Source organism: Scatophagus argus, chromosome 21 (assembly GCF_020382885.2).
Source record: "Scatophagus argus isolate fScaArg1 chromosome 21, fScaArg1.pri, whole genome shotgun sequence".
Lineage (NCBI taxonomy): Eukaryota > Metazoa > Chordata > Actinopteri > Scatophagidae > Scatophagus > Scatophagus argus.
Genome location: NC_058513.1, coordinates 694,223 through 721,133, shown reverse-complemented (window position 1 = coordinate 721,133; position 26,911 = coordinate 694,223). Strand labels below are relative to the sequence as shown.

General features: G+C 39.5%; 2 protein-coding genes and 1 long non-coding RNA gene across 5 annotated transcripts; 1 reads left to right on the top strand and 2 right to left on the bottom strand.

The window, feature by feature from the left end:
- Positions 1-1,320: 1,320 nt before the first annotated feature.
- dcxr (dicarbonyl/L-xylulose reductase) lies at positions 1,321-8,611 on the bottom strand. Of its 2 annotated transcripts, none has more exons than XM_046377127.1 (9): positions 8,396-8,611; positions 8,123-8,196; positions 5,982-6,079; positions 5,080-5,234; positions 4,617-4,659; positions 4,239-4,338; positions 3,233-3,297; positions 2,601-2,718; positions 1,321-1,565 (listed from the first exon to the last, which is right to left on the bottom strand). In XM_046377127.1, exons 2-9 carry the CDS (start codon positions 8,172-8,174, stop codon positions 1,462-1,464), a joined length of 735 nt encoding a protein of 244 aa, XP_046233083.1. In that variant the 5' UTR covers positions 8,175-8,196; positions 8,396-8,611; the 3' UTR covers positions 1,321-1,461. The 2 variants fall into 2 exon arrangements, with proteins under 2 accessions (XP_046233083.1, XP_046233082.1); XM_046377126.1 differs by having other exon boundaries at positions 8,400-8,607.
- Positions 8,001-8,544, top strand: LOC124052643. Its single transcript, XR_006842029.1, has 2 exons — positions 8,001-8,226; positions 8,368-8,544. It is a non-coding gene; the product is annotated as an uncharacterized LOC124052643 (long non-coding RNA).
- A 3,977-nt stretch (positions 8,612-12,588) lies between the features above and the next one.
- Positions 12,589-26,610, bottom strand: rfng (RFNG O-fucosylpeptide 3-beta-N-acetylglucosaminyltransferase). 2 transcript variants are annotated; one of them, XM_046377008.1, is made up of 9 exons: positions 26,322-26,610; positions 23,191-23,763; positions 17,048-17,096; positions 16,313-16,415; positions 16,066-16,219; positions 15,821-15,906; positions 15,093-15,258; positions 14,719-14,804; positions 12,589-13,868 (listed from the first exon to the last, which is right to left on the bottom strand). In XM_046377008.1, the coding sequence occupies exons 2-9, from the start codon at positions 23,695-23,697 to the stop codon at positions 13,793-13,795; spliced, it is 1,227 nt and encodes a 408-aa protein (XP_046232964.1). In that variant the 5' UTR covers positions 23,698-23,763; positions 26,322-26,610; the 3' UTR covers positions 12,589-13,792. The 2 variants fall into 2 exon arrangements, with proteins under 2 accessions (XP_046232964.1, XP_046232963.1); XM_046377007.1 differs by having other exon boundaries at positions 26,340-26,610.
- Positions 26,611-26,911: the final 301 nt, after the last annotated feature.

The window sequence follows — 26,911 nt, the reverse complement described above, 5'->3', positions numbered from 1 at the left end:
AGTTTTTTTTTAATTTGCAATATTTGTTAAACATCTTTTACAAATGTTCTTGTATTGATCAGTTTTTCAAAATTTATTGTGTGTTGAGTAATTCTATAATTATTTTTAATTAATCTGTTTCTTCAGAATAGGACAAACTAATGTGATAACTGTCATCTTTACCTCCAGTCAAACATGAAATGCATGACCTCAGCACACAGTGGCCAGTAGTGGAAGAAATATTCTGATCCTCTACTGAAGTAAAAGTACTAATACCACACTGTGAAGTACATATAGAACTCATGCATTCATAACCATACTTAACCATACTTGCTGTATTTAGTTCCCTGACATCTTTCCTCACTCTGTGACTCCTGAAAGTTACATCAGCAGGGACCAAATGAAATGCATCATTAGCTTGAATAAAATTACCGATCTCTCAGGGTTTGGACACTTTGGAAACATTTGGGATAATGTGTGTAAGCAAACTCAACACAATATGTAACAAAGGTTGAGTTGTTTTTATACATTTCATTTTGGAAATGTTACATATAATATACTAGGAAGTAGGAAAATGTTCTCATATTAATGAGAAATAACCTGTAACTAAAGCTGTCAGACAAATATAGTGAAGTAAAAAGTACATTATTTTCCTTTGAGATGTAGCAGAATTATAAATTAAAATTATAAAATGGAAATACTCAAGTAAAGTAGTACCGGTAACTCTAATTTGTACTTAAGAACAGTACTTGAGTAAATGAACTTTGTTACATTCCACCACTTAGAGTGGCATGCATATCTGTTTGTTGAATTAGAGAGGTTATGACTTAATTAGAAAGATTTGTTTAATATACAGTATACACAGAACACCAACAGTTATTGATTACTACATGACTTATCACGTCATATAATCAACAGAACTGATACCTTGTTTCAACAAACCTTTCAAGCCAATTTATGACACATTTTAATTTGGTCTCAAGATTATTAATAACCCATATGCCACTGCCATACAGAAGGATTTCTGTCAGCACATCAAGTAATTCTACATCTGTCAATAGCTGGCTTCTTTCACCTGTGCTGTAATTGTCTTCTCAAAATGGCCATATTATTTAAATGTATGCCTAAATACTCATGGTACAAGTACTGTGTTTTGCAATATTAATGCAGAATCTCAGCCATCATCTGTATAAAGCAGGACATATTGCACAATGTTAAATAAACCTCTGTATCATCATTAGTCCTTCTGTAATTACCAATAATATTCCAAAGTATTTACATAAACACAAGAAAAAAGAAACATGCTCCAAAGTAATGTACGAATAAGGACAAACAACAAAGGAAAGTTAGAGGTTGATTGAGTTTAATTACTGAATAAAATTGACCTCTATTTCTAAAACGCAGTGAGGCGATAAGACAGGAAGTATTTGTTCTTTCTCCTCTGAGCAGATGGCCAGTGTGTTGAGACAAAAGTCATGTTGGTCAGCAGGCCAGGAAGCCTCCATCCACCGGCAGAGTGACTCCATTAGTCATGCTGCTCTTATCACTCAGTAGAAATAAAATACTGTTCACCACGTCCTCCACCTCTGCACACAGACACACAGGGAGCTTTGTTAACACTCAGGTTAACAGTATAATACGCAGGAACATCCTAAAAAAAAGTAATGTTGACTCATACAAAATAACCCTGTTCAGTCACCACTTATGACCCAGTAGAAGACAGTGTCTGTATCTGCAGAGACTCTGCCCTCTGCCACAACCTGGTATGAGACATTACAATTAACTATCTTTCTCTAGGACCACTTAATGTTGTGTTTACAAACAGCAAAAAATGACAGTTGCATATTATGCCTTTAACAAATATGTTAAGTGTAAGTATGTGTATATACAATTATAAAAGAATATAAATTGAACCTGACCACCAGATTCAAATATGCTCAAAATGCCCCCACTCACACCCCATATAAAAAATATTACAAAAAAGGAATAGCTATGGTACAACATGATTCAAATCTTTAGTAAACATAATTCTAATTATAACTAAATACCCATTAATATTACAATATCTAGGGTTGAGAGAGTACTAAATACTAATAAATAAATATAGCAGCAACTTCTAAACATGGAGATCCAGTTGCAATCTTACAGTCTGCACTTCACTATATGACAACCCACCAAGACCTTTCCCTAACCTAAACCAGGTAGCTTTTGTGCCTGAACCTCACCATTTCAAGGCCGTATCATGAGGTAGGTGGGTCCATAACATTAGTGAGTACCAGGATATGGTTAATATAGCTTAGCATAGTCTGGCTCTGTCAAGTTCAAAAATACATCTACCATTCAAAAATACAGGTGAAGGTAGAAACCAGATGGATCTTATCCACTGTGCACCTTGCCTTTTGCCCAGTGCAAACTGGAACAGGCTCCAGCAGCTATAATATGAATATGAATCACATATCCTTTAAGCTATGTGCTAAGACAGTTGTACCAAACAATGACTTTAAATGACCTCTTACTATATTACAGACTGGTGAAATCAAAATCTGTCCTGCTCCTGTCTCCTGCTCTATGTGGTGATGAAGTCAACAGCATGTGTAGAGGGTCCAAGGTGTCTGACCTACCTGCAAAATGGCCTAGGGGGATGCGGGATGTCATGGCCTTGGCTTTTTCAGGATTGCTCCAGCCCAGGCGCCCCATCTCTGTCATCACCACGGTGGGGTTCACACTGTTCACCCGAATCTGTTCAGAACACAACAGCGGCGCTTCAGTTAAAACACTTCAACTTTCATAAATGTGAACACCATTAAGATCCAGTCTTTGTGCTTAAATATCTCCTTGCTTTGCTTTTTTTGTGTGGCTTTCAAATGACAAAAAAATTAAAAGGATTCAATTGTGCTTTATTAATTGTTTTCATTAAGACCTTTCACTATTAGCTAACTTTTGCTGAGCACTGGTCCAATAGTACAACACTAGTAACACTCTGGGGATATGGGATAAGCCAAACTACTGTATCAGCTGTTTAAAACACTAAGTCGATTTAAAAGCCTGGAGTCTTCACGAGCATAGGTAGGAGGAGGTAAGACTGCACCAATCTCGCATAAAGTACCAGTATATCAGTATAATACTCAGAGACTCCTATTGTCTGATCACTCAGTGAATGTAAATTAGAAGTAGCCTTCTGCAAAATCTATCAGAAAAAGATGGTCCAACTTTTATTTGGAGGAGTTTCCATGTTGTATAAGAGGGAGAATACCTGGTGGGGTCCCAGCTCCAGAGCCATCACTTTAGTTAGCATGTCCAGGGCTCCTTTGGTGGCACCTGAACAACAAGAGAGAACAGAAACCTTACCTTCTCAATGAATCTGTGAGTATGGTAATTCATAGGGACATTTTAAAACCATAATAGCAGAATTTGTGACTGAGAACTCTCAATAGGCTCCACCCCCCCCCGCGACCCTGATGGATAAGCGGTATAGAAAATGGATGGATGCATATAACAACAGACTCATACAAAGGCCTGTGCTGTCATTGTACATCAAGATTGGGTGTGTAGTACCAAGCTTCATAAGAGGAACTGAATACAAATTGAACAATTAATAAAAGTTAAATGTAAATATAGACACAAGTGGCAATAATAGGGGTCAATCTGACATTTTCAGCACAAAAAAACTAACTGTGCTAACTGTGCAAAAGTAAACTTGACTATTACAGGGCCATCATGAGGTCAATAATGATTTAGTATGTCACAGTGGTTCAGTATAATCAGTTTGACTTAAAGATTCTGTTACAGAATTGTTTGCACTTGTAATGAACACCTGTGCAGTTACTTTTATGTAAGACATCCAAAGACTGAAATGCTGGTGAATGTTAACCACTCTGGGCGGGCAGTGGTTAGCACTGTCGCCTCATAGCAAGAGGGTTCCTAGTTTGAATCCTGGTCTGGGCCCTTCTATGTGGAATTTGCATGTTCTCCCTGTGCCTGCGTGGGTTTTCTCCGGGTTCTCCGGCTTCCTCCCACAATACCAAAAAACATGCACATTAGGTTTATTGGCTACTCTACATTGCCCCTAGGTGTGAGTGTGAGAGTGTGTGGTTGTCTGTCTTTGTGTGTTGGCCCTGTGATTGACTGGCGACCAGTCCAGGGTGAACCCCGTCTCTTGCCCGTAGTCAGCTGGGATAGGCTCCAGCTCCCCCACGACCCTGACGGATAAGCGGTATAGAAAATGGATGGATGGATGTGAAGCATTCTTTGTTACTCACAGTAGACAGTGTGGTCTCTCAGGGCACACTGTGAGGCCTGGCTGGACACGTTGACAATGGAGCCTCCTGAACCTCTGGCCTTCATACCACGAGCCACTATCTGACCACAGAGACAGAGCTCCGTTTGATTCAAGACGAGCAGTTTGATGAATCACACATTTGAATTTAAACTAGTGGTGCAATCAGACACACCGCTCTTCTAGTCCAGGAGATATTTTTTAAAGAGGCAAAAAAACAATAAAACATCTGCTACTACCAAACTGTATACAAGTTGCTGTAAATACCTGGAAATCATCTACATGTGGCCATCTTACACTAAGACCAGGGAACAACTGCAGCAATGCAAGTGTAGTGATTTTCAAAGAGCTGTTATTGTACCTGGGAGACATGCAGCACAGCTTTCACATTCACATTGAATGACCTGGATATGAAAGAACACAATAAACAGAACAGGCGATGAAGTCTAACTCATACTGTATTCAAGGATTCAAGGATTCAAGGAGCTTTATTGTCATTTTACACATGTAGGAACATGAGGTGGAACGAAATTAGTTTCCCCGGTCCCAGTATGAGCCCAATTACCTAACAACATACCTAATGCTATAAATATAAAAACAACACTATATAAATATAAAAAAACCAATCAGAATAAAAGATATAAACAATATAAAAGTGAACAGGGAGCAACAATATTTACAGCAGTACTGTGGTATTGTGCAAATGGCAGAGTAGTGCAAATGAAATGAGTAGTGCAGAGTTCTGTGCAAATGGCTGCATTGTGCAATGTATGTTCTACACTGTGCTGTTTGGAAATCATTAAAGTATTCTGTATTTGTCTTACTGGTCAAACTGGTCAGGAGTGACCTCAAAAAATGGCTGCAGGTTGGCACAGGCGGCGTTATTCACCAGCAGATCGATGGGGCCGATGTCCCGCAGGGCCACTTCCGTGGCCCCCCAGTCTGCCAGGTCTACACACACTGGGGTGATGGAAGCACACTGTGAGAGGAAGAGGTGTCAGTGCAGTTAACAGAGGAAGAAGAAGGAATGTATAAGCATGATGAGTTTGAGGGTTTGTTGGAGAGCCCATATTTATCCATTCTAAAATGATCACAGTATATAGTAAAACAGAATAATATCCTGATAGTAGTGTTTTGATCATTTCAAAATTCATTTTAATTTCTTCTTTTGTTTTGTGCACCTTTAAAATAGATATATGGCCAACAATTTACTATTTTGTTTGTATGATTTTATTATTTCCTTCCTTTACTTGTTATTTAGAAAAGAAGGGATAGCTGCAAAACTGGGCAAAGTTACTTCCAACTACAGTTATCACATATCATATCATTAGCAGTTTCCGACTCTAAAAAAGTGTTCATTATAAGATCGTAACATCATAACATCGGGGAAACAGATTATTCTGAAAGCTCTGATATATTGAAAATAATGGAACACATTAAATAACCATCCCTAAATGTTGTCTCACGTAGCCTGTTCAAGGCAGTGAAACCCAAATTAAAGAGATACAGTTTTATGCTGCCAGTGCACAGTGTTTCTACAGCATATCAGCATGACTCAAGATAACTAAATCAGCTGGGCAGAGCTGCTCTGCACTCCTCATCCAGTGAAGCAGATGAAGAGATGGAACGAAAGCACAATGGGAAACATAAAACAGAGCAGGGTATGGAGGGGTCACAGGTCGGGAACAGGGGCCCCTCGAATGGATGACAGCGTATGTGTGTGTACCTCCTGTACCAGACTGTTCAGGTCAGCCTGCGTGCGCGTGACCGCAATGACCTTTGCCCCGCAGTGTGCCAGAGCCAGAGCCGTGGCCCTTCCAATCCCTGAGACACCAAACATCCACAAATATAAAGACTGTGTCACCAGAGCTGACACACACACATTCCACTCCATGAACAAAGCTTTTTAAAATACAATTTTCTCACTGTGTGGGAAATGACAACACTGAATTAAACATGTATTCTGTGTATACTAAAGCTCGACAGCTATGCCTAGCACTTACATCGTGTGAAAAGATGTGATATGTTTGGAAACTTCAAGCATTTCAGCAGAATTCTTTTACTAGAATGCTTTTACTTCACTACAATTCAGAGATATATATTGTAGTCTTACACCACTACGTTTATTAAACAAATTTAGTTTCCAGGGACTTTAAAAATTCAGTTTAATATATGACACTGCTTAAAATGTAAATAAAAACACAATACAATCACTTGAGAACAAACTGTTTAATAATAATGGTTGAAGAGTTCCGTTAGACAACTGGACATGAAGATTTCTAGAAGATGTTTCGCCTCTCATGCAAGAAGAAATGGAACTCTTCAACCTTGACCATGACCTGGATGACTGAGAATCTATATAGATATGTTACTGACAATGGTTTTACAAAGTGTTCCTGAGCCCACATAATAATATTCTTTATACAATCACGTTTCACACAGTGCTGAACCTCGGCCCATACTGTTAGGGCTGTGTATTTCTCTGTGCATTTTGCCTGCCTCTCCCTCACTTCCTCTCCCCTCTCTTGTGTGTGTGTGCATGTGTGTGTGTACTCATCTGAGTCCGCAGCAGCAGAGCTGGGCGGCTCCTGTGTTCCTCAAGTCATCTTCTTGCCTGCACACCTTGACCAATTAACCTTGTCAGCTCTGTGACTATTTAAGGACAGGTCGTCTCACTTCCCCTTCGCCAGATTATACTATCATTTCTGTGGTACCGATGTCAGGCTACCCTTCTGCTTTGTCTTACTCTTGTGGACTATTGTCTCTTGTGTCATGTGTTGTTGTACTGCCTTGCCTCTGCCTCTCCTGCCCAGTCTTCTCCAGACTTGCTCTAGTGACTTTGGAAGATTGGATTTTTGGTGTTGGACATTTCATGTAGTTATCTGCAAGTAGACCACATGCACTCATCTGCCATCAGTCTCCTGCTTTGAATGCTACTTGGTTGGAAAAGACTGGGAACTCTGACTGTCTTCCCTTGTAAATGGTGTATATAGTTTTTGTTAGTGAAGACTGAACGTCACCTTTTTCTCTTGCTGTCAGTGTCTGTTTTTTGGTGTCCTGGTCTTTTGTTAAATCATGACATATCCTTGCTTACGAATGACTGAGCCTTTCGAGGATGCCCTTTCCAAACCCAATCATTGTACTGTACATTGCACTGTTATGAATCTGTTTAACTGTTGAATATTCTAAACAGGTGGTTTTTGAACAGAACACAACTTTCCCAATCTTTTGATGGCCATGTCCCAACTTGTTTAAATGTGTTGCTGACATCGAATTCAGAATAAGTGTATGTTTCTAAAAATCAGTGAGGTTGATGAGGTCAAACATTAAATATATTGTCTTTGTACTGTTTTCAGTTGAATACAAGTTAAAAATGATTATCAAACTATCACATTAATTCATCTATGATCACAGTATATGCCAATAATATATTATTATTAAATATGACATTCTGCATAAGTACTCTTACTTCTTTGCACTATTGTTTTTTGACTTTTGCACTGTGGTATTGCTACTTTTACTGAAGTACAATGTCTACATTTTGGGGGACAACAAAGTGAAATCTGAGTCAAGAATATTATGAATGGATATTAAAGAAACAGGAAAACATTTGATGTAATATTTGATTTAATGAATAAGTAAATATTTTTAAAACTACACTGACCATAACATTAGCACGACTCTTTTGTAATTACAGCATTGTCAGAGGGTGAAAAACGATGGCCTCCGTGCTTGATTGCGCATGCGTGCGCGTGCGTCCTTATCCTTCAGGGATTATAAAGCGAACGTCACGTCGGTTCAGCAGCCTGATGGTGTCAATGCACTGAAAACCACTGGACTACTTGTGGTGTTGAGCGTTGTGTTTACCTTTTCCTGCTCCGGTGACCAGGGCTCGTTTGCCTGGGAATGAAATCTCCATGTTCGATCAGGTCCGGGATCAGCTGTAGATTGATATCCAACAATAAAGAGAGGTACATGAAGAACTCATGTGACTCGCCCAACGTCAGCGTCGAGGAAAACTTAGCTGCAACTTTTTGATCTGTCTCCTACATCTGCCACACATTTCCCAGCTCAGCATCCAAATACTAATCATGCATTATTTGTGTTTTAAGGCTCTAATAACAGCATGGACGTACTTACATACCTGGCGTGCAGCAGACAGAGCCAGCGATCACTGCACTGCGGCTAAGCCAGCCCCCACTTTGACAACACACACTGCAGGAAGTAGCGTCTCTGTGTTCCGCCGGGCTCAAAGATTAAACTTCTACCAAAGTTAATGGTCAAAAAAAGCATGTTTATCCTCCAGGTTATTTCTGCACAGTCACTATGAACATACTGAAGTCACCCGACAGTTTGATTGGTTCACCCTAATAATGATTAATAAATTATTCAGTTATTTTCTCACGGAGATTCAATAATGTCTGTCTGCTTATAGAACAAAGTATGTTTGAGATTTTAGATGCTTAAGCTGCTTCTGTTGTTTGATCAATACTGAGCAGCTATCATATGAGCTCAGCAGGCATTGTATCTGTCAAAACACTTTAGTGATGCTGCTTAGTTTTGTCAACAACACAAGTCTTGTTTACGGTTTTGATATTTCAGTTTATTTCAGTTTATATTGTGCTCTCAAATGAACTCAGACTGACAGACAGAAAACCCACAGCCAGTTGTTTGTTGTTTTTTTTAATTCCAGCACAGGGGCCCGTTTCAAACCGTGAATCCTGAGTTAATTTACTCTGAGATTGGAAAACTCTGGGTTTCCGGTTTCAGAACAGCTTATCTGAGTTAGTTAGGAAAGAACAATCCAAAGCAGCCTCATCATCTATAGGATCTTCAAGAAAAGGACATGCCACGTTAACAGTAATTACTCGGTCGTACTACGTTACTGAATGAATGAATGAACGAGGAAAGGAAGCAGAGGTTCCTGGCTTGCAAGGGAGAACTATCCTGCTGATAGTCGGCCGGGTGAAGGAGGAGAAGAAGAGGTAGACAGGACAGAGAGGATGAAAGAGAGAGAGAGAAACATACATGCAGTAATCATCATAAATTACTAGGACAGACATGACAGGTTGGTATAATTGGAATTCTGAAGACCATGTATTGTATGTACCTTACTCATTAAGCCTGCATTCTGAAACCAGCCCCAGTGGACTTGGTATGTCTCTGGTTCTCTCAGCATATGTTGCAGTATAATAAGGCTGACACGTACAGATGAGGGGCCCAAGAGCAGATTTTTATCCCAGGCCAACCTTGACTGGAAAATATGGCCACGTCAAAAATGAGCATCATTTTCTAAATGTTCTGATATCCTGTGTATATAAGAGGGACCACATAAAACATATTAAACCTATTCCCACACTATCTGTGCATCGTGTATGGTGTTACTGTGCTGAAATGCTACGTGCCTGTTGTGTGGCACATTGATAACAAAAATGATCACAGATTAATTGGCTGGATATCATTTTAATGAGCTGTCATCTATCTGTGGGATTGTGGGTCAGAACATCCACAAAAGTGTGCTGGCTGTCATACTGCAAAATGTGACTGGATGCAGAAGGACTTAATGGTATTTTTGGCGTAATGCATTTGACATACTATGTATTGGGACAAGCTTTGTATTTTTCTGGCATACCAAATAGTAAAGTAGTATGAGATCTGGAATGCAGCGTGGGTTCGTCAGGGCCCTGAAAGAGTTTGCCCTACGGACCTTTTTCCACAGCAGGCATTTTGACATGTCACAGTAGAAAAAGCACAGGTGTAAACAATAAATGTAATGATATCTGAATTCCATTAAGCTGCTTCAGTTTCAAGTTCCTGGTGTTGTCAAGCAGTGTCAGTATCAATTTTACCTTTTCGTTTTTCGTTTACCTTACCTTTTCCTGTTATAAGGCAAGATGTCTGCCTCTGGCAAAACACTTAATTTGCTTTTTACTGTCCATATTTAAACTCACAGGATACTGATATGTGGTTTCCTGTTAGTTTTGAAGACACACAGTCATGAAGGGACTTAAATGAATCCTTGAGCAATAGTAAATCACCGTTCTCCTGAATCAAGCATGTATTCCAGTGTTTGGCTCAGCAGATGCATGTGCTTGTCTAAAAGGGGTTTAACTGAGTACAGACAGTTCCCAGAGGGATGTGTGAAACAAGTTTTTATAAATATACATAATGTCATTAACTCTGCAAAACCTATGGTACCACCAAAGAATGAATTTGGTTACATGGTGTTTGGTTTTGTATGGGTCATCATACAAAACAAACGCACACATCAACTCTGCAATTTTGTAGAAATCCAACAGTAAAACAAACACTTTTGTGAATTCAGAAATGTTTTATTCTTATAGAAAATACAGAGCAGTAGTAAAAAAGTTCTCTCACACACATCTCTCACTCAGCATCACCCACTGACCTGCAGTAGGACACATAATCTGGATTTTGGATTTAGTCTTGTGTGTAACAAGGCAGATGGTGTTCTAAACAAGTGCTTTTTTTACAAGCAGAAATATTCATGCTGGTTGGTGTAAACTGAGTGAGTGGAGTCAAAAAAACAAAACAAAAAAAACAATTTATTGGCGTAAAAGTCAGCAAACTGCTGAATATGAGGTCCAATGAAGGAACAGTGTCCTTGATACTGAACAATGTTATTTTATCATTAGCATTTAGAGTTGAGGGTCCGCAGACCAACTTACATAGTTAAAAAATTATAGCATTGCTGTGGCAAGTAAGGTATTTCCGCACTTTATTTAGAGAAGGTATATAAACATAATTCTTTCACTGGATTTCATTGCAGTTTACATAGAAACATGACTACACTCTGAGGCAGTACTTAAATGCTAATATGCTTCTCAAGGTGATGTTTAGCAGGTATGTTTACCACGTCCAGCATATTAGTTTAGCTAGTTAGCATTCTAACATTTGTGAATTAGCAATAAACACTAAAAAAACTTAGGCTGACAGGAATATTATTAGCTTTGTAAGAGTATCGGACACATTATAGTTTCACATAATGACAAAGCTAGGTGAAAAGTCAGAGGATCCCTTAAATTATGACTGATCCAGAGGGAAACATGAAGGTCTGAACCCAACTTCACGGCAAACCATCAAACCCACCGATCACCCGTGCCATGGCTAAATCCACCACACAAGATGTCAGTTGTCATGGTGACCCAGTCTTTATACAATATAGGTTGTGCCAGAACAGTATTCATGGCCGGTTTCTATGTTTTGTCACATAGAAACAAGATTAACACCAGTCTTACTTAAATGGACAGTTCACCCCAAAATCCAAAACACATACATTTGCATATTACATATTTTTGCAGTGCCATGTGTCCATCTAGATTGTTTTGGTGTGAGATGAAGAGTGCTGGAGAGACTGGCTACAGAGATGTCTAGCTTCTCTTGACTATGACTCAACAGCATGTGGATGAGAGGCTTGCACCCGTGACACGGTGAGCAGTAACAGCCAGTGTTACTGCTCACCTCATCCATGAGTGGATGCACATTCGCCTCTGCACGGTTGAACAGAAAGAAAATAATTCCTACATGATGGGATTAGCTTTTTTAAAAAAATTATTTGAGCAGTGTGCTTCATTTGTGCTTTGAGCAACACAAGTGTAGTGCCATCTAATTCCATCTTGTTCAAGAGAAATTCAGACAGGCAGTATCTCTAAATTAACTGGCTTGTAAAGAAATTAAAGAATAATTCCCACAAATTTATCTTTTTGGTTGGTCTTTAAGATTTGCAGCTTGGCATCCTGACTTATTTTAATAAATCGTTTCATGTGAAAATTGCTCACTGCAATGGTGGCTACGCTCAAATTTGATAGGGCAAGTACTGCGGACCAGGGTCGATCCTGTTGACCAAAGTGTTGGTCAACCGGCAATTTTGACATGATGGCAGTGCCCAAGAAAAGGCCAGGCGCCACTTAAATTATTAGCAACCATATTCTGGGGACCATGAATGTCCAGATTTCATGGCAATATGGTTGAGATACCCTTGGCTCTATTGAAATCATACTCCAACAAATTAATTATCTTTGCCTCCACAACAGCTCTGCCTTAAAGAAGTGTATGCAGAGCTAAAAATACAAACTATGCAAATATTTAAACTAGGTTCACTCATATTCACGCCAACACTGTAAAACAGTCTAGTCAATAGCATACAGGAAGTAACAAGATAAAATTAGTGCAAAACTATAAAGATGGGCCTTTTAGAAACAGGCTAATATGAGGAGACGGTCACAGGAGCACACAAACCATCCACAGAGGTTTTCTGACAATCCTAATAATCTTATATCTCTTCATATAAAACATCAGTTCAGTTCAATACAATAATTTCATCACATTTTAATCAGATTGTATAAAAGTACCTCAAGAACCTCTCATTCAAAAGAAACTACCTTGATTTTATGATGATTTGGGGGTGTCTACAGCACAAAAATAAAGTGAAATTGACTCTAACAGTAAGAGTCAGTGGTTTGGAAGAGACAGAGGAAAGTAAGGCCTTGATTAAACACTGAAACATCCTTCATAAATAATGAACTCAGGGAAATACTGTGTATAACACTGCAGGTCCTTCTAATACTGTAGCATTTGCCTCAAACAGCTTTCCACTCAATGGAAGGAGCATAGCACAGACACGCGGAGTGGAAATTCAGCATTATGTTTTCTAGATAAATGTTGCCATTGCTTGAGCCAAAGAGCCACTAGATTTCAGAGTAAGACTGCAAAAGAGGATTCAGATTTAAGAATTATTATCAGTAACAAAGCCCATCTGGATACCGTACTGATCAAGTTCATTTCCACTGGATGGAGTCAAAGAATCAAAGTAATCTTTCTTTTACTGAACTAATAACAGACAGGAAGAATTGGACAGGAAGTGTCAAATGTACATTAAAACAATGCTGTAATCCACCACATAATCGTGGACACAATAATGGAGTCAACACAAAAACTATTTTTGCACAAAAGTGTGAACATCTATGGAGAAATGAAATTGGGAGCTGAGCTTTGCACAATCTGTTGAGGTACATTGAGGCTGGTGTCAACAGACAACTTCTAAAAGCTATTTCCATGTTCACTTAGCCAGAGAAAGTCATTCTTTGGATCCTCTTATTAGTGACTTAATGAGTTAGATGAATTTGGCCTGCTGAATAGGTGTGTAAAATATACACCAATCAGTCACGACATTAACACCACTGACAGGTGATGTGAATAAAATTAATCATATCTTTATAAGGCAATGTTCTGCAGGGAAACCTTTGGGTTCTGGCAATCATGTGGATGTTCTTTGACACACACCACCCACGTAAACATTGCAGACCAAATACAGCCTCCAATGGCAACAACGGTAGCGTAGGACACAGAAGCACTGTGCATTCATGAAGCATGAGGTGAGGCTGCTTGGGATGAAGGCATCCATCAAATGACATGTAATGTATTTCCAGATAAACATAGCTGCATCATGGCACAGTCAGACAGTTTGACAAAGGCTGAGCAGTTATCAGTGCTGCAGGATTAAACACACAGTGGCTTTCAGTTTTTGTGGTGAGGTTTGTACTCTGGACACCAGTCAGTATGAGCATACAGAAGGCAGTGGACTGTCTTAAACCTGCAGGGTGGGGGGAAAAAAAAGACAATCAGGGACATATTAACTTCTCTTACAAAATTTCAAGTGCATGGAGACAGAGTTATCAGAGCTAGGCAGGCTATGTGCATCCTGTGTATGCTTCAAAAAGCTTCCAAAGTGTTCACTCATGTGAGGCTGTTGTTTTATTTGTACGGACGTCCAAAATAACAGAAGACAGTAATCCAATGTGATGAAGTGATACAGAATTGTTATTTTAAACCAATTCTTAACTAAATTTACTGAATATTTACTGTGTTGTGATATATGCTGTTACCATGACATAAAATGTCCATGAAGTGATAGACTATTTTCATATGGCACACCCCTTTCTCACATGGAGAAAAGCCCTACACAATATTCCACAAAGGCTGTTATCAGCTGGTTTTTGAATCACATGTTTTCGGTCTCAAGTCTCAGAGAAACATTCAGATGTCCACATGCTGGCTATGCTGTACATATCGCAGCTAGCAAAACTTATTCTACTACAGTAAGATACAGAATGCTAAATCAGCACAATATGATACTGACAGCAAAGTGAAACCGGAGTCAAATGCTCCTTGTTGATTCTGATATGATACAAGAGAATAAAATTGACTGTGATGAATCATAAATAGCTCCTAGAAAAATAGAAAACACAGAACAATATGTTACAAGTTTGAGTAGGTGCTGTATTACCATTAAATAAAGCCTGAATCATAAGTTTGACTCAGTACTGTAGGTTTAATCCTAGTTTGTCTCACAGAGTAGTATAGTATAGTATGTGATACCAAATACGTTGTGTGTCGCAAAGCAGAAGAGCCATATTACAGTGTTTCCCTATTAACATGTTTACCTTGTAGGGTCATCAGCCAGTGAAAAGCCTCCAACTATGCTGACAACATTTTTTCTGTTCTCAAAACCTCCATAGCTAAGAGTCACCTGTTGCAAAACATAAAATATACTCAGTTCAACTTCAGGGAAAAGATCAAAAGGAAAAAAAAAAGATTTCAGGAAAATTTTAAAAAAATCCAAAGACTGAAAATTTTTTGATGCAATTGTGATACTGATATTTTCATAGCAACAATAGCAAGTATTGAATCCTTAACTGCTTTGACAAGTCACATCTGAGAATGCCACATTTTCTCTCTCACACACACACAAATACATACACACACCCCCATAGATACACACTATTGCATGTACATCCCCGCTGTTGGACACACTCACCTGGTCGAGCACGGTGTCAGTGGGCAGCTTCTGCAGGTTTTCCAGGTGAGAGTGGAAAAGGTGCGTGTGTGTTAGGGTCACCTCCAACAGCGCTTCGATGATGTAGCCAATGGTGCAGTCGTCTGGCAGTCGAATCTTCTCTGCAGTGCTGATGAAATTCCCCAAGCTGAAGGAAGAAGGGCACAATTTTAGCCTACAAAGCCTGTTTAGAAAAATAGCTGCTGTTTACAGAAGCCCATAGAAAACTGCATGTTTGTATTAATGATATGAATATAGGAGAAATTCAGAATGCATTACTGCACAATATTGATATAAGGGATGGAAGTTTCTAGAAATGTAAACTGATAATGATTCATCATTCATCACAGCAGAGGGGATGTAGAACACGGAGACTGAATCCATTTTCACCACTTTTGTTTGGTTTCAAAGCACTACATCACCATCTACAGCAACACATCAGGGTTAAATGTTAGACGTTGGTGTCAGTTCCAGTTTTTTGTGCAAACATATAAGAATATACTGTATGGTGTGTTAAAGAGAGGCATCAGAGGAAAAGACATTCTAAGAAACATAGTTCTTCTAACCTCAGCCTCATAGCTTACCAACAGGGTTGACTTTACTTCATATAAAAATGGTTATGTTCCACAAAATGTTGCAACACAAGTATTGTGGCTTCAAATGGTTAAACAATTTGAATGAGTTAAAAGATCAGGGGCTCCATGACCTACCTGGCCCATGGGCTCATTTTCAGTGCCAGACCTCTGCTGATACAGAAGCCTGCTCCACCTGTGGCAAACCAGAACTTGACAGACACCTAGAATCAGGCAAACACAGCCAAATCAGCCAGCTGTTGAGGAACAAGGGAACTTAACTTTGTCACATAGTGGAACATTTTGAAACCTGGATGTGACTAATTGCTTGCTGCAATATTTTGTCAGTTAATGGATCCAGAATGAGGTATAAGCTAACTGACCGATCCATCACTCTTGACCCTCTCTGCAGCCTCTATAGGATGATCCAGACTGGGCCGGCCCAGGTAGACATCTTGGCTGTGGTGGTAGGAGGATAGCAGTTGCAGCAGGCTGGGCAGGATCACATAGTTATCATCATCCACATGGCAGAACCACCTGGAACACGCACGATCAGCATTGTACATTCATTTTCAAGTGAACCTATAATTAAGTTGATGGACTTATTGGACTTATCAACTTATCACTTACTTCTTCTGAGACTCAATGAATTTGTCATACTCTACAGACATCTTGCAGCACAGAGCCTGTCGGGTGTGAGCTGCTGAGCAGTTAGTGTTGATGATGTTGACTCCTGAAAAAGAGACAGATTTGTTGGTAGCAGATGATTGACAAAAACATAAGCGCTGGAGACACTGTACATTATAAATGCAATACCACAATTACCAATTTTACAATTTCTTCCTCCATCTGCTTTGTTTCAAAAATATGAAATTGCAGATGACGACATATTCCTTGGGTACATTCACTGCAGTACAAACGGAAGATTGGACATTATGGCACAGTTCTTCATAAGGTGTACATTTGCACATTTTCCTATAATCTGCACTGTTTATCAAATACAATACCTGATAACAGGATTAACTTTCAAAGCACACCTATACATATCCTTCAACCTATTAAATGGAGGCTTTGTCTTCACATATTTTTCTATTACTTCATCTTGAGCATTTGATGTCTCCATAGATGATAATGTTTCATCACTGGATCCTTTAATAGGCGGTGTACCACAGGGGTCGACTCCTTCTCCCATCCTGTTCTCTGTGTACATGCTGCCCAATGGTCACATCGTTCATTACATATATGGTGTTCATATTTCTCACCACTGTTGTTGTTACACAGCTATGTAGCTAGAAACACTTCAAAAACTGCCTGAGTGCAATAAAAAAACCTTTTTTCCTCTATGACAACTGCCCAGTTTCTTACCTGTTCTCACACGCAGTTCCTTATCCTCACCGTCAGTGAATATGTAGGTCTGAAATATACAAAGACACACTGTTAGTGCACACACATGTGCATTCATGCTCTCCGACTGGAACACAGTGAAGTGCATCATTGTTTTCTCTTGCTGATGACAGTGCAATAGCAAGAAGAAGAGCAAGGGTAGAACAAAATAACATGCACACAGCAGTGAAATAAATAAAAACAAAAACAAGTTGAGGAAGAGGACATTTCACATTACCCCTTACTGCTGACACCATTTTTACAAACAGTGCACTGTAGGAATGAGTACCAACAGAATTCAGTCTTTTGCAGAAATAACAGATACAACAACATGAACTGCATGCTTCTTTCATTTCTCTTTAGAATAGAACAGAATCTTTATTTGTCTGACACCAAAAGGTAACAGAAATTTGTCTTCAACAGGGCTCAACATCATCACTACACACACATACAAGACATTAAAAGACCTAAGATCACATAAACCTGAACTAAAATCACACACATTGCTACTTAAAAGGACCATTAGTAAAATTATTATCTGCTTATAGAAATTCCTTTTCTGTTGAGGGCTGTGATTGCAGTTGGAATGAATGATTTTTTGTAGATTGCTTTTTTGGCCAGTGGGACTTTGTATCTCCTGCCTGATGGGAGAAGACTGAAAGAATGATGGGGGAGGGGATGAGAGGGTTCCTCTGTGATCAGGGTGGCTTTCCTGATCACAGAGCGCTCATACAGATGGGACAGTGGAGTTTGTGGTGAACCAATTATTTTTCCAGCTTGATCTGTGATCCGGGAGAGTTTTGTTTTCTGTTTACTGGTGAGGAAGTTGTACCAGGATGTGATATTAAAGGTGAGAATTCTATAAGTGACCGGTAGACCGTGATTAAGATATTTTTCCTGACATTAAAATTCTTTAGCTTCCTGAGGAGATGGAGGCGCTGGCGTGCTTTATTGGAGATTGAGTCTGAGTGCATTTGGAAGGACAGGCGGGTGTCCAGCTGTGTCCCCAGATACCGTACTTAAAACACTCCACCTGTTCAACCTGCTCTCCCTGAATAGATAAGGGTTTAAAAAGCTGAGATGTTTGTTGAAAAGACACAAAGTTCAAGTGCTACACTGACAATGAAGTTTTGACTGATGTGTTTGATCAATTAGCATTCCATGTGGATATCAGCTCATATTAGTCCCTTCCCACAAAACTGTGTATGGACAGTTAGTCATGTACAGCAGGCAGAGACAGAGATGCTGAGTGTCTTCAAAGCCCTACAGGCAGGCTTAATCTTTACACTCCATCAAATGACACGGTCAAAGGGCTTGTGTAACTTGACCTTAGGCTTCTATTAAACAACCAACATCTGTCTCTCTAGCCACCAGACAGCCTACAGTAGAAGAGCTAAACTGACACACTTACAAATTGATAAGAGCACCTTTTAATTTTACAGGCAGTTGTAAACATGAGGGCCAGACTTTACTGATTTATGAGCAGTAAAAGAAAATGGCAACACGCCTGTAAAGCCTCTCAGTGCGTGACAGTAAATGGTTAACAGACTCACAATGGAACCCTTTCACAGTAGACCTGGACTCAGAGCCAGTATTAGCCGAGCTGTTGATACTGGGAGCACAAGTTGAACTGGAACTACTTCACTCTCCTTCACTGGCATTTTTGGGTAAAGCGTTTCTGCAGTTAAGCCTCCTTCTCTCCACACTGAGGCTCTTTGTCTGGCATTGCAGCTTACTAATTGTTTTTAATAGTGCTCAATACAGATCTGGTCACAGTGCATTCTTTGTTTAAAACTTTAAACCTTACATGAAGTATTTAGGACTACTTTAAACTGAAGTCCCTCCTTATTCACTTTGTATGTGTTAAAAACCTGTCAAAATAGGCCATGTCACATATTATGTATAACAATTCTTTGGAAATTTTAATGCACTGTCCAATTGACGTGTAGCGTGTAGACTAAAACTGGTTTCGTGTGACACCAGACTGCTCAAAATAGAGCTGCAACAGTTAAGTGATTTAATCAAGAAAAGTAACAGACCACATTTTTGATGCAATTTTCTTTGTAAAGGGACTGTACTTACATAGCGCTTCTCTAGGATCCAGCCATCGAACCACCAACCTTCTGATAAGTAGACAACCCACTCTACCTCATGAGCCACAGCTGCCCCCTTTGTGTTTTTCTTAGATAATACACTACTGACTTTGTTGGTTTTCATGTAAGGATAATAATCTCCAGACAGCTGCCATTTGGAGCCACACACATGGAGTCGGACATAACTCTCCACCGACTGCAAGACCCAGGGCACAATGGGAAACGTTTGCATGTCGCCTGATCCAAGAGCTGATTGGTTTAGAAGTCGACTCAACAACATCTTTTATACATATTTTTCTTTCATGCTGAACTGGAGAGTTAGTAGTAGTAAAGAGTGAAAATATATTCATATTATTTCTGATTCTGATTCTGATTATAACCTATATACAATATATCATAGCTGTACAGCCTTGGCCAAAAGTTTTGAGAATTATACAAATATTAATTTTTAGTCTGCTGCCTCAGTTTGTTGTTGCATATACTATACTGTACCCCAGAGTGTTATTGTATTGGACTGCTGAGGACAGGAGTAAAGTCATTTTCTCTGATGAATCCCCTTTTCAATTGTTTGGGACATCTGGAAGAAAGCTTGTCTGGAGAAGAAAAGGTGAGCGCCACCATCAGTCCTGTGTCATGCCAACAGTAACGCATCCTGAGACCATTCGTGTGTGGGGTTGTTTCTCAGCCAAGGGAGTGGGGGTCATTCACAATTCTGCCTAAGAACACAGCCACGAATAAAGAATGGGACCAAAACCTCCCTCCAAGAGCATCCAAGAACAATCTGGTGACGAACAATGCCTCTTCCAGCATGATAGAGCACCAAGGCAAAAGTGATAACTAAGTGGCTCAGGGACCAAACATTGAAATTTCAAAAAAAAAATCAGTCAGGATGTGGCCCAGAAGTTGATTGACAGCATGCCAGGGCAAACTGCAGAGGTCTTGAAAAAGAAGGGTCAACAATACAAATATTGACTCTTTCCATTAATGTAACTGTCAATAAAAATTTTTGACACAAATGTTTGTTATTATACTGCAGTGTACAATAGTAACTTCTGACAAAAATATCTAAAAACATTGAAGCAACAAAAAAGGACCAACAACAGCTTCTCAGGAAGCTGAAGCAGACTGGACTGTCTTCTCAGCTGCTTGCAAACTTTTACAGGGCCACAACTGAAAGCATCCTGTATCTAAGTGTGACTGTGTGGTATAGCAGTTGCACAGCACAGGATAGGACAGGAAGGACTTAGCCCGGGTGGTGAGGACAGCACAGGGGATTGTGGGCTGCCGTCTACCAGATCTGGACTCAGTTACGCTGCCCGAGTCCAGAAAAAGGCCAGACGCATTGCCACAGACCCCACCCACCCGGGCAACGAACTGTTTGTGCCGCTTCCATCAGGAAAGCGGTACAGGAACATTAAAACAAGCACAAACAGACGCAGGGACAGCTTCTTCCCCAGAGCTGTTAAAGCAATAACCCCCCTACAGTGAAAACACTCACATCCCATCCCCCTTGAGGACTTCACACATGCCCCCCTCCCCGCAAAGCACACCATAGACTGGCACTAAGTGCACTTTATTTACTTCACTTTGTGTTTTATATTTTTCTTGTTTTTCTTAAGTGTTCATTTAAAAGTTTTGCTGCTATTTACATGTGTGCATTTGAGCTGAGAATCTTTACAAAATTTCGTTATGCTTGCATAATGACAATAAAAACTATTAAATCTTGAAACTTGAATCTTGGAAACTGTCCAATTTGACTGGAGCTTTTTGTCTCTGCCCCTGCTGATGCCGCCTGCTCTCGTCCACTTGTCCAAGCGAGGTGCAGTTCAACTCAAACAAGTCCATTAAAACAAATGACAGGTGGGTGAGGGTATATTTACACAAACAATAAAGTTTATCAGTTTGTATATGAAATATTTTGTCTTTGTGCTGTATTCAGCTGAACACAGGTCTAATGCAAATCTTTGCATTCTGATTTTTATTTTGATTTATCTTGCACCTCACCGTGTGAGAAGGTATGTGAGCAGCAAACTAGCAAAGCAGCACCAGCAGCCTCAGCACTGTCTGAGCAAGTCAACTGCACTTGTGCATCACCCAGAGCCCAATATGCAATAGCTTTAGTTACACGCAAAAACAGAAGAAAAGCCAAATTTGAATTCTACATGAGTTAATCCAGTTAATCCTGTTATTCAAATGAAACTAACTGATTTCAATGGAAAATGTTGCAGTTATAAATACTAGTGTGACAAGACCGAGTTTCCTTGTACCTGGGCAAATCAGAATCAGAATCAGAATTCCTTTATTTATCCCTGAAGGGAAATTCTTGAAATTATGCCTTTACCATGTATAGCAGTATATCTCCTGCATAGTTCTACCAACTTCTGTCCTAAACTGAAGACTAAAATCTACCAAAAACAAGTGAAAGCACTCCACTCCACTTTTGGAGCTTTAGACTAGCATATTCACCCACAGATGGTAGTTTGGTCATAGTAGCAGTTTAAACTTTCTGTGCTTCTAAGCACGTTTAAGACTTCACGTCCACGTCGGCTAGAACGTTAACTTTGACAACACTTTCCAAGGTCGGATAAGAAGTGTCAAGCATAAAGCTATTCTGTCATACCTTAAGAGAATCAGAGCCGTGGTGTTGTGAGTACCAGGTGTGTATGGATTTTTGGAAACGTCAGATCACAGAGCACAACAAAGTGTTTTAGCACGTTCTACCAGTTTCATGTTGCAGTATTCCCTCTCCACAGGTCCCCACCAGGGCTGCCAAGATGGAACAAGGGGTGTAAGAAAATATGATATTCTTCACTACTGCAATATTTTCGATTGTCATACTGTATCAATTCTCAAAACACTACATGTTTTTAATAAACTGTTTAGATTTGCAGACTTGAAGACTATCTTGCGTCATTTCACTCTTCAATTTCGACATAACTACAACAGCTGAGAGAGGAAGAAGTTCAGTATATCACTAATGTATACGCAAAGAACAAGCGTCTATGAAATAATATGTCACCTTGCTTATCACAACATATTGAAATGTCATGCCTGTATTTATTGAAAAGCTGGATTCTTGCCAATGTACAATCCCGAAGGGAACACACACAGTGGCATCTAAACAATATGAGGTATCCAGAGATTAAAAGAGAGAAAAATACAATGGTTAAAACTTCTGATTGATTCCACAATGACCTTGAACAAATTGGTCTGGTTGATGGTTGACACAGAACAAATAAGGGTAAAGTCATGATTTATGTGCTTCTGAATGTGAACTCTGCAACTTCATGAACTCTTGATGCTTCCTTTGTCTCACCTCACTTCTGGTACTTGCTGCAAGAATGTGTTTATATGAGAACTGTTTATTTACTTAAAGATGTGCTCTGAATGTATTATCTACTGTCAGTATGCAGCTGATAACTTTAACTTTATGGATTATTAGAGAAGGCTTTTAGCTCATGTACTACACCATTGGCAGACGTATTGGATGGTTCAAGTTTTGGGACACAAGGATTAAATGGTTATATTTCTAAATTACTGCAAAATTTCAAAAATGCAGTGTGTTTAGGTTTAGTTTAGTTTTGTTTTTTTTTGTTTTTTTTCAACTTGCAACTCCTTATAATATGTGATTTATTTTGTGCTGAAGTTAAGTCAGGTTGCAAGCTACCAGAGCACAATATTTCAGAGCTGTAATATAAATGAAAAGTAACAGGTGTATAAAGATGAATATAAAGAAACTAATACTTAGCCATCAGGATTTAAGTGATCTTCACATTTCCATACTCTGGTGCTCCTGCTCTTACTGCCATGTGCTTAAATTACTTCTTGCAGAGGAGGAACTTTTGGAAAATATGTAAAGGGAGATAACATTCTACATGTGCAACTCCTGTGTACTCTCTGTAAAAGAAAAGTTCTGGATTCAGCCTCTCTTTCCACTACTTGGAAAGGTACCATTGATTAAGTTACAAAAGATCAGCCTCCTTTTACAATATTATCCACTCCAAACCAATAAAGAACTCAAGCTCTCCTCACCTGCTCTTTAGCTTGGGAAATCCACGTCTGAATCAGCAGCTCCAGTCTGGACTTGTGGTACTTCCTGGTAGTCTTCACCGCAATAAAAATGTCCTTAAAGTCTAATAAGTCCCGAGACCTAAACCCTGAAAGTCGACCATACTTTTCTCCATGGAGAGCCCCTTTTTTAGAGTCTGTCCCCCTGTTGGGAATGTGTTTATCATTACTGGTAACTTCGGTCTGGATGGATCCTTCCAGCCCTGTTGAGCTCCTATTGAGCCCTACATTGGAGTCAGTTTCACCTGCAAGGACAGACACCACTGGAACCCTAGCATGGTGTGATGGGCCTGCCTGTGTAGGTCTAACTTGGGGTCGGGGCTGAGGCAGGTCCACCTGGCGCGCTGGAGGCTGGAGGGCAGGAATGAGCAGAAGCAGGAGGCCACAGAATGCAAGGGAAAACAGGAAGCAGAACTTGCTGAAACCCACTGAAGCTATGTGCATCCTGACTGGCCAAAAGAGCAGGTTCATCAGCCTCCAGGGCTGCAGTCAGTTCCGGCACCACCCTGGCCCATCTTCACACCGTTACATGGAATCCTACACAGAAAAAGTGGGAGATTTAACAGTGTATTTCAAGGCATGCAGTGGAGACAAAAAGGGTTCAGTCACTTTAGTAACTGATTTTTGCTCATAACATTATCCACCTGCTGTTCATTTGCACTGTTTTTCACCCACTTGCACTATACTCCACCCTGCACTACCTCACTTTTAGACTACCTCCAGAAACATATTTATTTTACTTATCTTATTTTATGTTACCTTATTTTATTTTATTTTTCTATTATATGTTACTTGTTACGTTCTATGTATGCACCAAGACAAATTCCTAGTAATATGAAACCTCTTCACTTACAATGGCAATAAAGTCTTTCTGATTCTGATTCTGATGAGAGAAGTTCAGATTTCTAAAGACATGACATGAATAACTGGGGGTCAACTAGTCATGATAAGGAGGGGTTTCATACTTCACAATTAAATCCACACATTTCTCTTGCTATGCAGCAAATGCGTTCTTGTGGCTATTTCACAATAAAAGCCTCTCAGCACTTTACTGGTGGAAAGCTTTAAATGCAATAGGTTCCCTAAAGCCGAGAGGCACTGCTGATTCCAGGATAACTGATGAGCACATTACACACCTGTCATTTGGTATGTTGTTATTATAAAAATATTAATATGTAAGGTGGAAAAGTAATGTGACCATATCGCAGGTTAATTAAAACAGGTCCAAATGGAAGAAAACAATCAGTTAACAGTCAAAAATATCTTGCTTCTCAGTTGTGAGGATTTGCTCCTTTTTCACTTTTTTCTCTAATTATCATTGTAAAGGGAATACATTTAGACTTTTGATTATTGATCAGTCAGTCAGCAACAATTTACAAAAAACTGAGAATGTTTCATACTATAGCAGATAGTAGGGATGCTTGACTGCTTGACTAGGGACAGCAGCATGCAGTATGTGCTAGTCCAGCGTTTGCACATCTTGCTGGAGTCTTTAACAGAGTATTGAATACTGTGCGATCCATTTTTGTCCTCATTGCCTTTGCTAAAAAATCTCCAAACTCCTGACACTGCTTCCCCGCTGCCTACTTACGCAGCTCAACAGACGAGAGGTTACTGTCATGTTGCTGTAGAATGGTACATGTACATATAAACAGTATCAAACCCATGTCCAGTACTGGTATTGACGCATCCTTAGCTGACAGCAAACTTGAACACCAATGTACTGTTAAAGTCAAAGCAGCCACAACAACATGAAACTAATGCATGAAAGGAGATGAGCAAAAAAAGACAGTGCCTCAATGCAGGCTGTCAATTGCTCATCATCAGAAATGTATTAAATACATGTGCACAACAAATTCCCATATTAAAAGAAACTCTCAAAAGTGGAAAAATAGACAGTTAATAATAGCATGAGGGTTAGCAATGCTAAAGTCAACCAATCATGCAGAATTGATCTACCAGTTGTAAAATGAAGACTGTATTAGTCAGGCTTTATCAGGCTACTTCAACACACAGTGTTTTGAATCTTATTCAGTGTGCAGTGTTCTGTGTTGGTTTCCTTTGTAAATACAGTTATACACTGAGAGTTTACACAGAATGATATTACTCAGATCTCAGCATAACATCACATGTTATAGCCTACATAGCTAGGCTAGCTGACCTCTATATTATACCTTCCCATCTATACAAAAATATAAAAATGTTAAAGCTGTAGTCACTCGGTCTGTCCTTAAGTCCTGCACTCACTGCTGTCTGCTGTTGTTGGTTGTATGATTGGCTTTACTGGCCAACAGTGGTTGCTGACCATGGTGAGTTACACCAAGCTGAACAGGTTGAGACTATCTGGGTAGACGGTACTGATGGTGTATGTGTGGTATTCTCCAAAAATCTGTTGTTGATGATGTCATATTCCTATTCCCTATAGCCGATCATTTCTAATGACTCAGCTGTAACGCGTGTTTAGAGAACGTGGTCCACATTCAAAGTTTGTAAGAGTGTCTACAGTTTTAGTGTTAAAATTAGTGGTCCGACCTTCTCATGAAAAAAAGATGGGCCGTTATTCTGCGTACAAAATAAAGTACCTGAAATTTTACTCATTGCCTTTGTCTTTAATAATTTACATGCAACACTTAGGCAGCTCTGATGACTTGCGCACCAAAACGCTACTCTACTTCCGTTTAAAAATCAATTCAAGATCGACTTATCGATTATACGCCATGATACATGTTACATGCAGTTAAATTGGGCATAATCATTTGTGGAGACGTGGTTTCTGATTCGAAGAGAAGCCGTTATGAAAGTACAATTTTGAAGTGCTAAAATATATCCTGACTGAACAAAAAAAAACAGCGATTTAAAAAACACTACGTCAACTTTGTACCAACTCCAATACGGCTTAGGTTTACCCTCTTGTTCTCAGAGACAAAATGCGTTTCTAAAGGTCGCGTTCGAAAGGGACAGATTTCCAAGGGAAGTTTGGGCTGCGGTCAAACCACTGGAGCTTTTTTTTTCAACACAGCTTTTAAGACAGGGCAAGGAATCTGCAAAGAAGCATACAGCTTTTATCGTGAAACACAATTAAACTACTTATTTACCTTACAGAGAAAACAAACCTCAGTTTGGATGGTGTTGAACCACGAGTGCCATAGGATCCACTGCTTGACTCGTCTTCCTTTATGTTCCGACGTGACTTTAAATACACTGCAGTTTTCGTAGTTCCTCTTCTGCCCTCTCGGTTTAGATTATCGCTCTTATTGGAAACATAAGAACTTATTTAAGAGATATTTATAGCCTGTCAACTTGTCCATTTCTGGTAACCAAAATATTGCTTAAACCACCTAACTCAACACGGCCTCTCTCGCCGAGCTAGCCAGCATAATAAAGTAGCTATTCCGGTCAAATCTTTCAAAATAAAAGCTTAACCGAATTAATTTATCGTACGACGGGAAGGTAGGAAGGAAGGCTGGCCTGAGCAACGATGAAATAACAACTGATGTTCTTTTGTTTTTTGCTTTTGCTTTTGTTTTGTTTTTGGTAATACTTAAACAAGCTAAAACCTGTCGTCAATTATCTGCTCCTAATTCACAGTCACTCATAATTTTGTCTGTGTTACTGCGTTCCAAACGTGTAATTTCATTAAAAACATGTATTTTAGTTTACTACAACTTCAGCCATGTTTCCCACT

Coding starts and splice junctions, on each gene's coding strand:
- dcxr (XM_046377127.1), bottom strand. CDS start 8,174: ATGGAGATTTCATTCCCAGGCAAACGAGCCCTGGTCACCGGAGCAGGA. Junction 2,719..3,232: donor TGGAGCTGGGACCCCACCAG/GTATTCTCCCTC, acceptor TGTTCTGAACAG/ATTCGGGTGAACAGTGTGAA. Junction 1,566..2,600: donor CCCCCTAGGCCATTTTGCAG/GTAGGTCAGACA, acceptor GTCTGTGTGCAG/AGGTGGAGGACGTGGTGAAC.
- rfng (XM_046377008.1), bottom strand. CDS start 23,697: ATGAACCTGCTCTTTTGGCCAGTCAGGATGCACATAGCTTCAGTGGGT. Junction 16,416..17,047: donor GGAACTGCGTGTGAGAACAG/GTAAGAAACTGG, acceptor TCTCTTTTTCAG/GAGTCAACATCATCAACACT. Junction 13,869..14,718: donor CTGGCTGATGACCCTACAAG/GTAAACATGTTA, acceptor CCCACCCTGCAG/GTTTAAGACAGTCCACTGCC.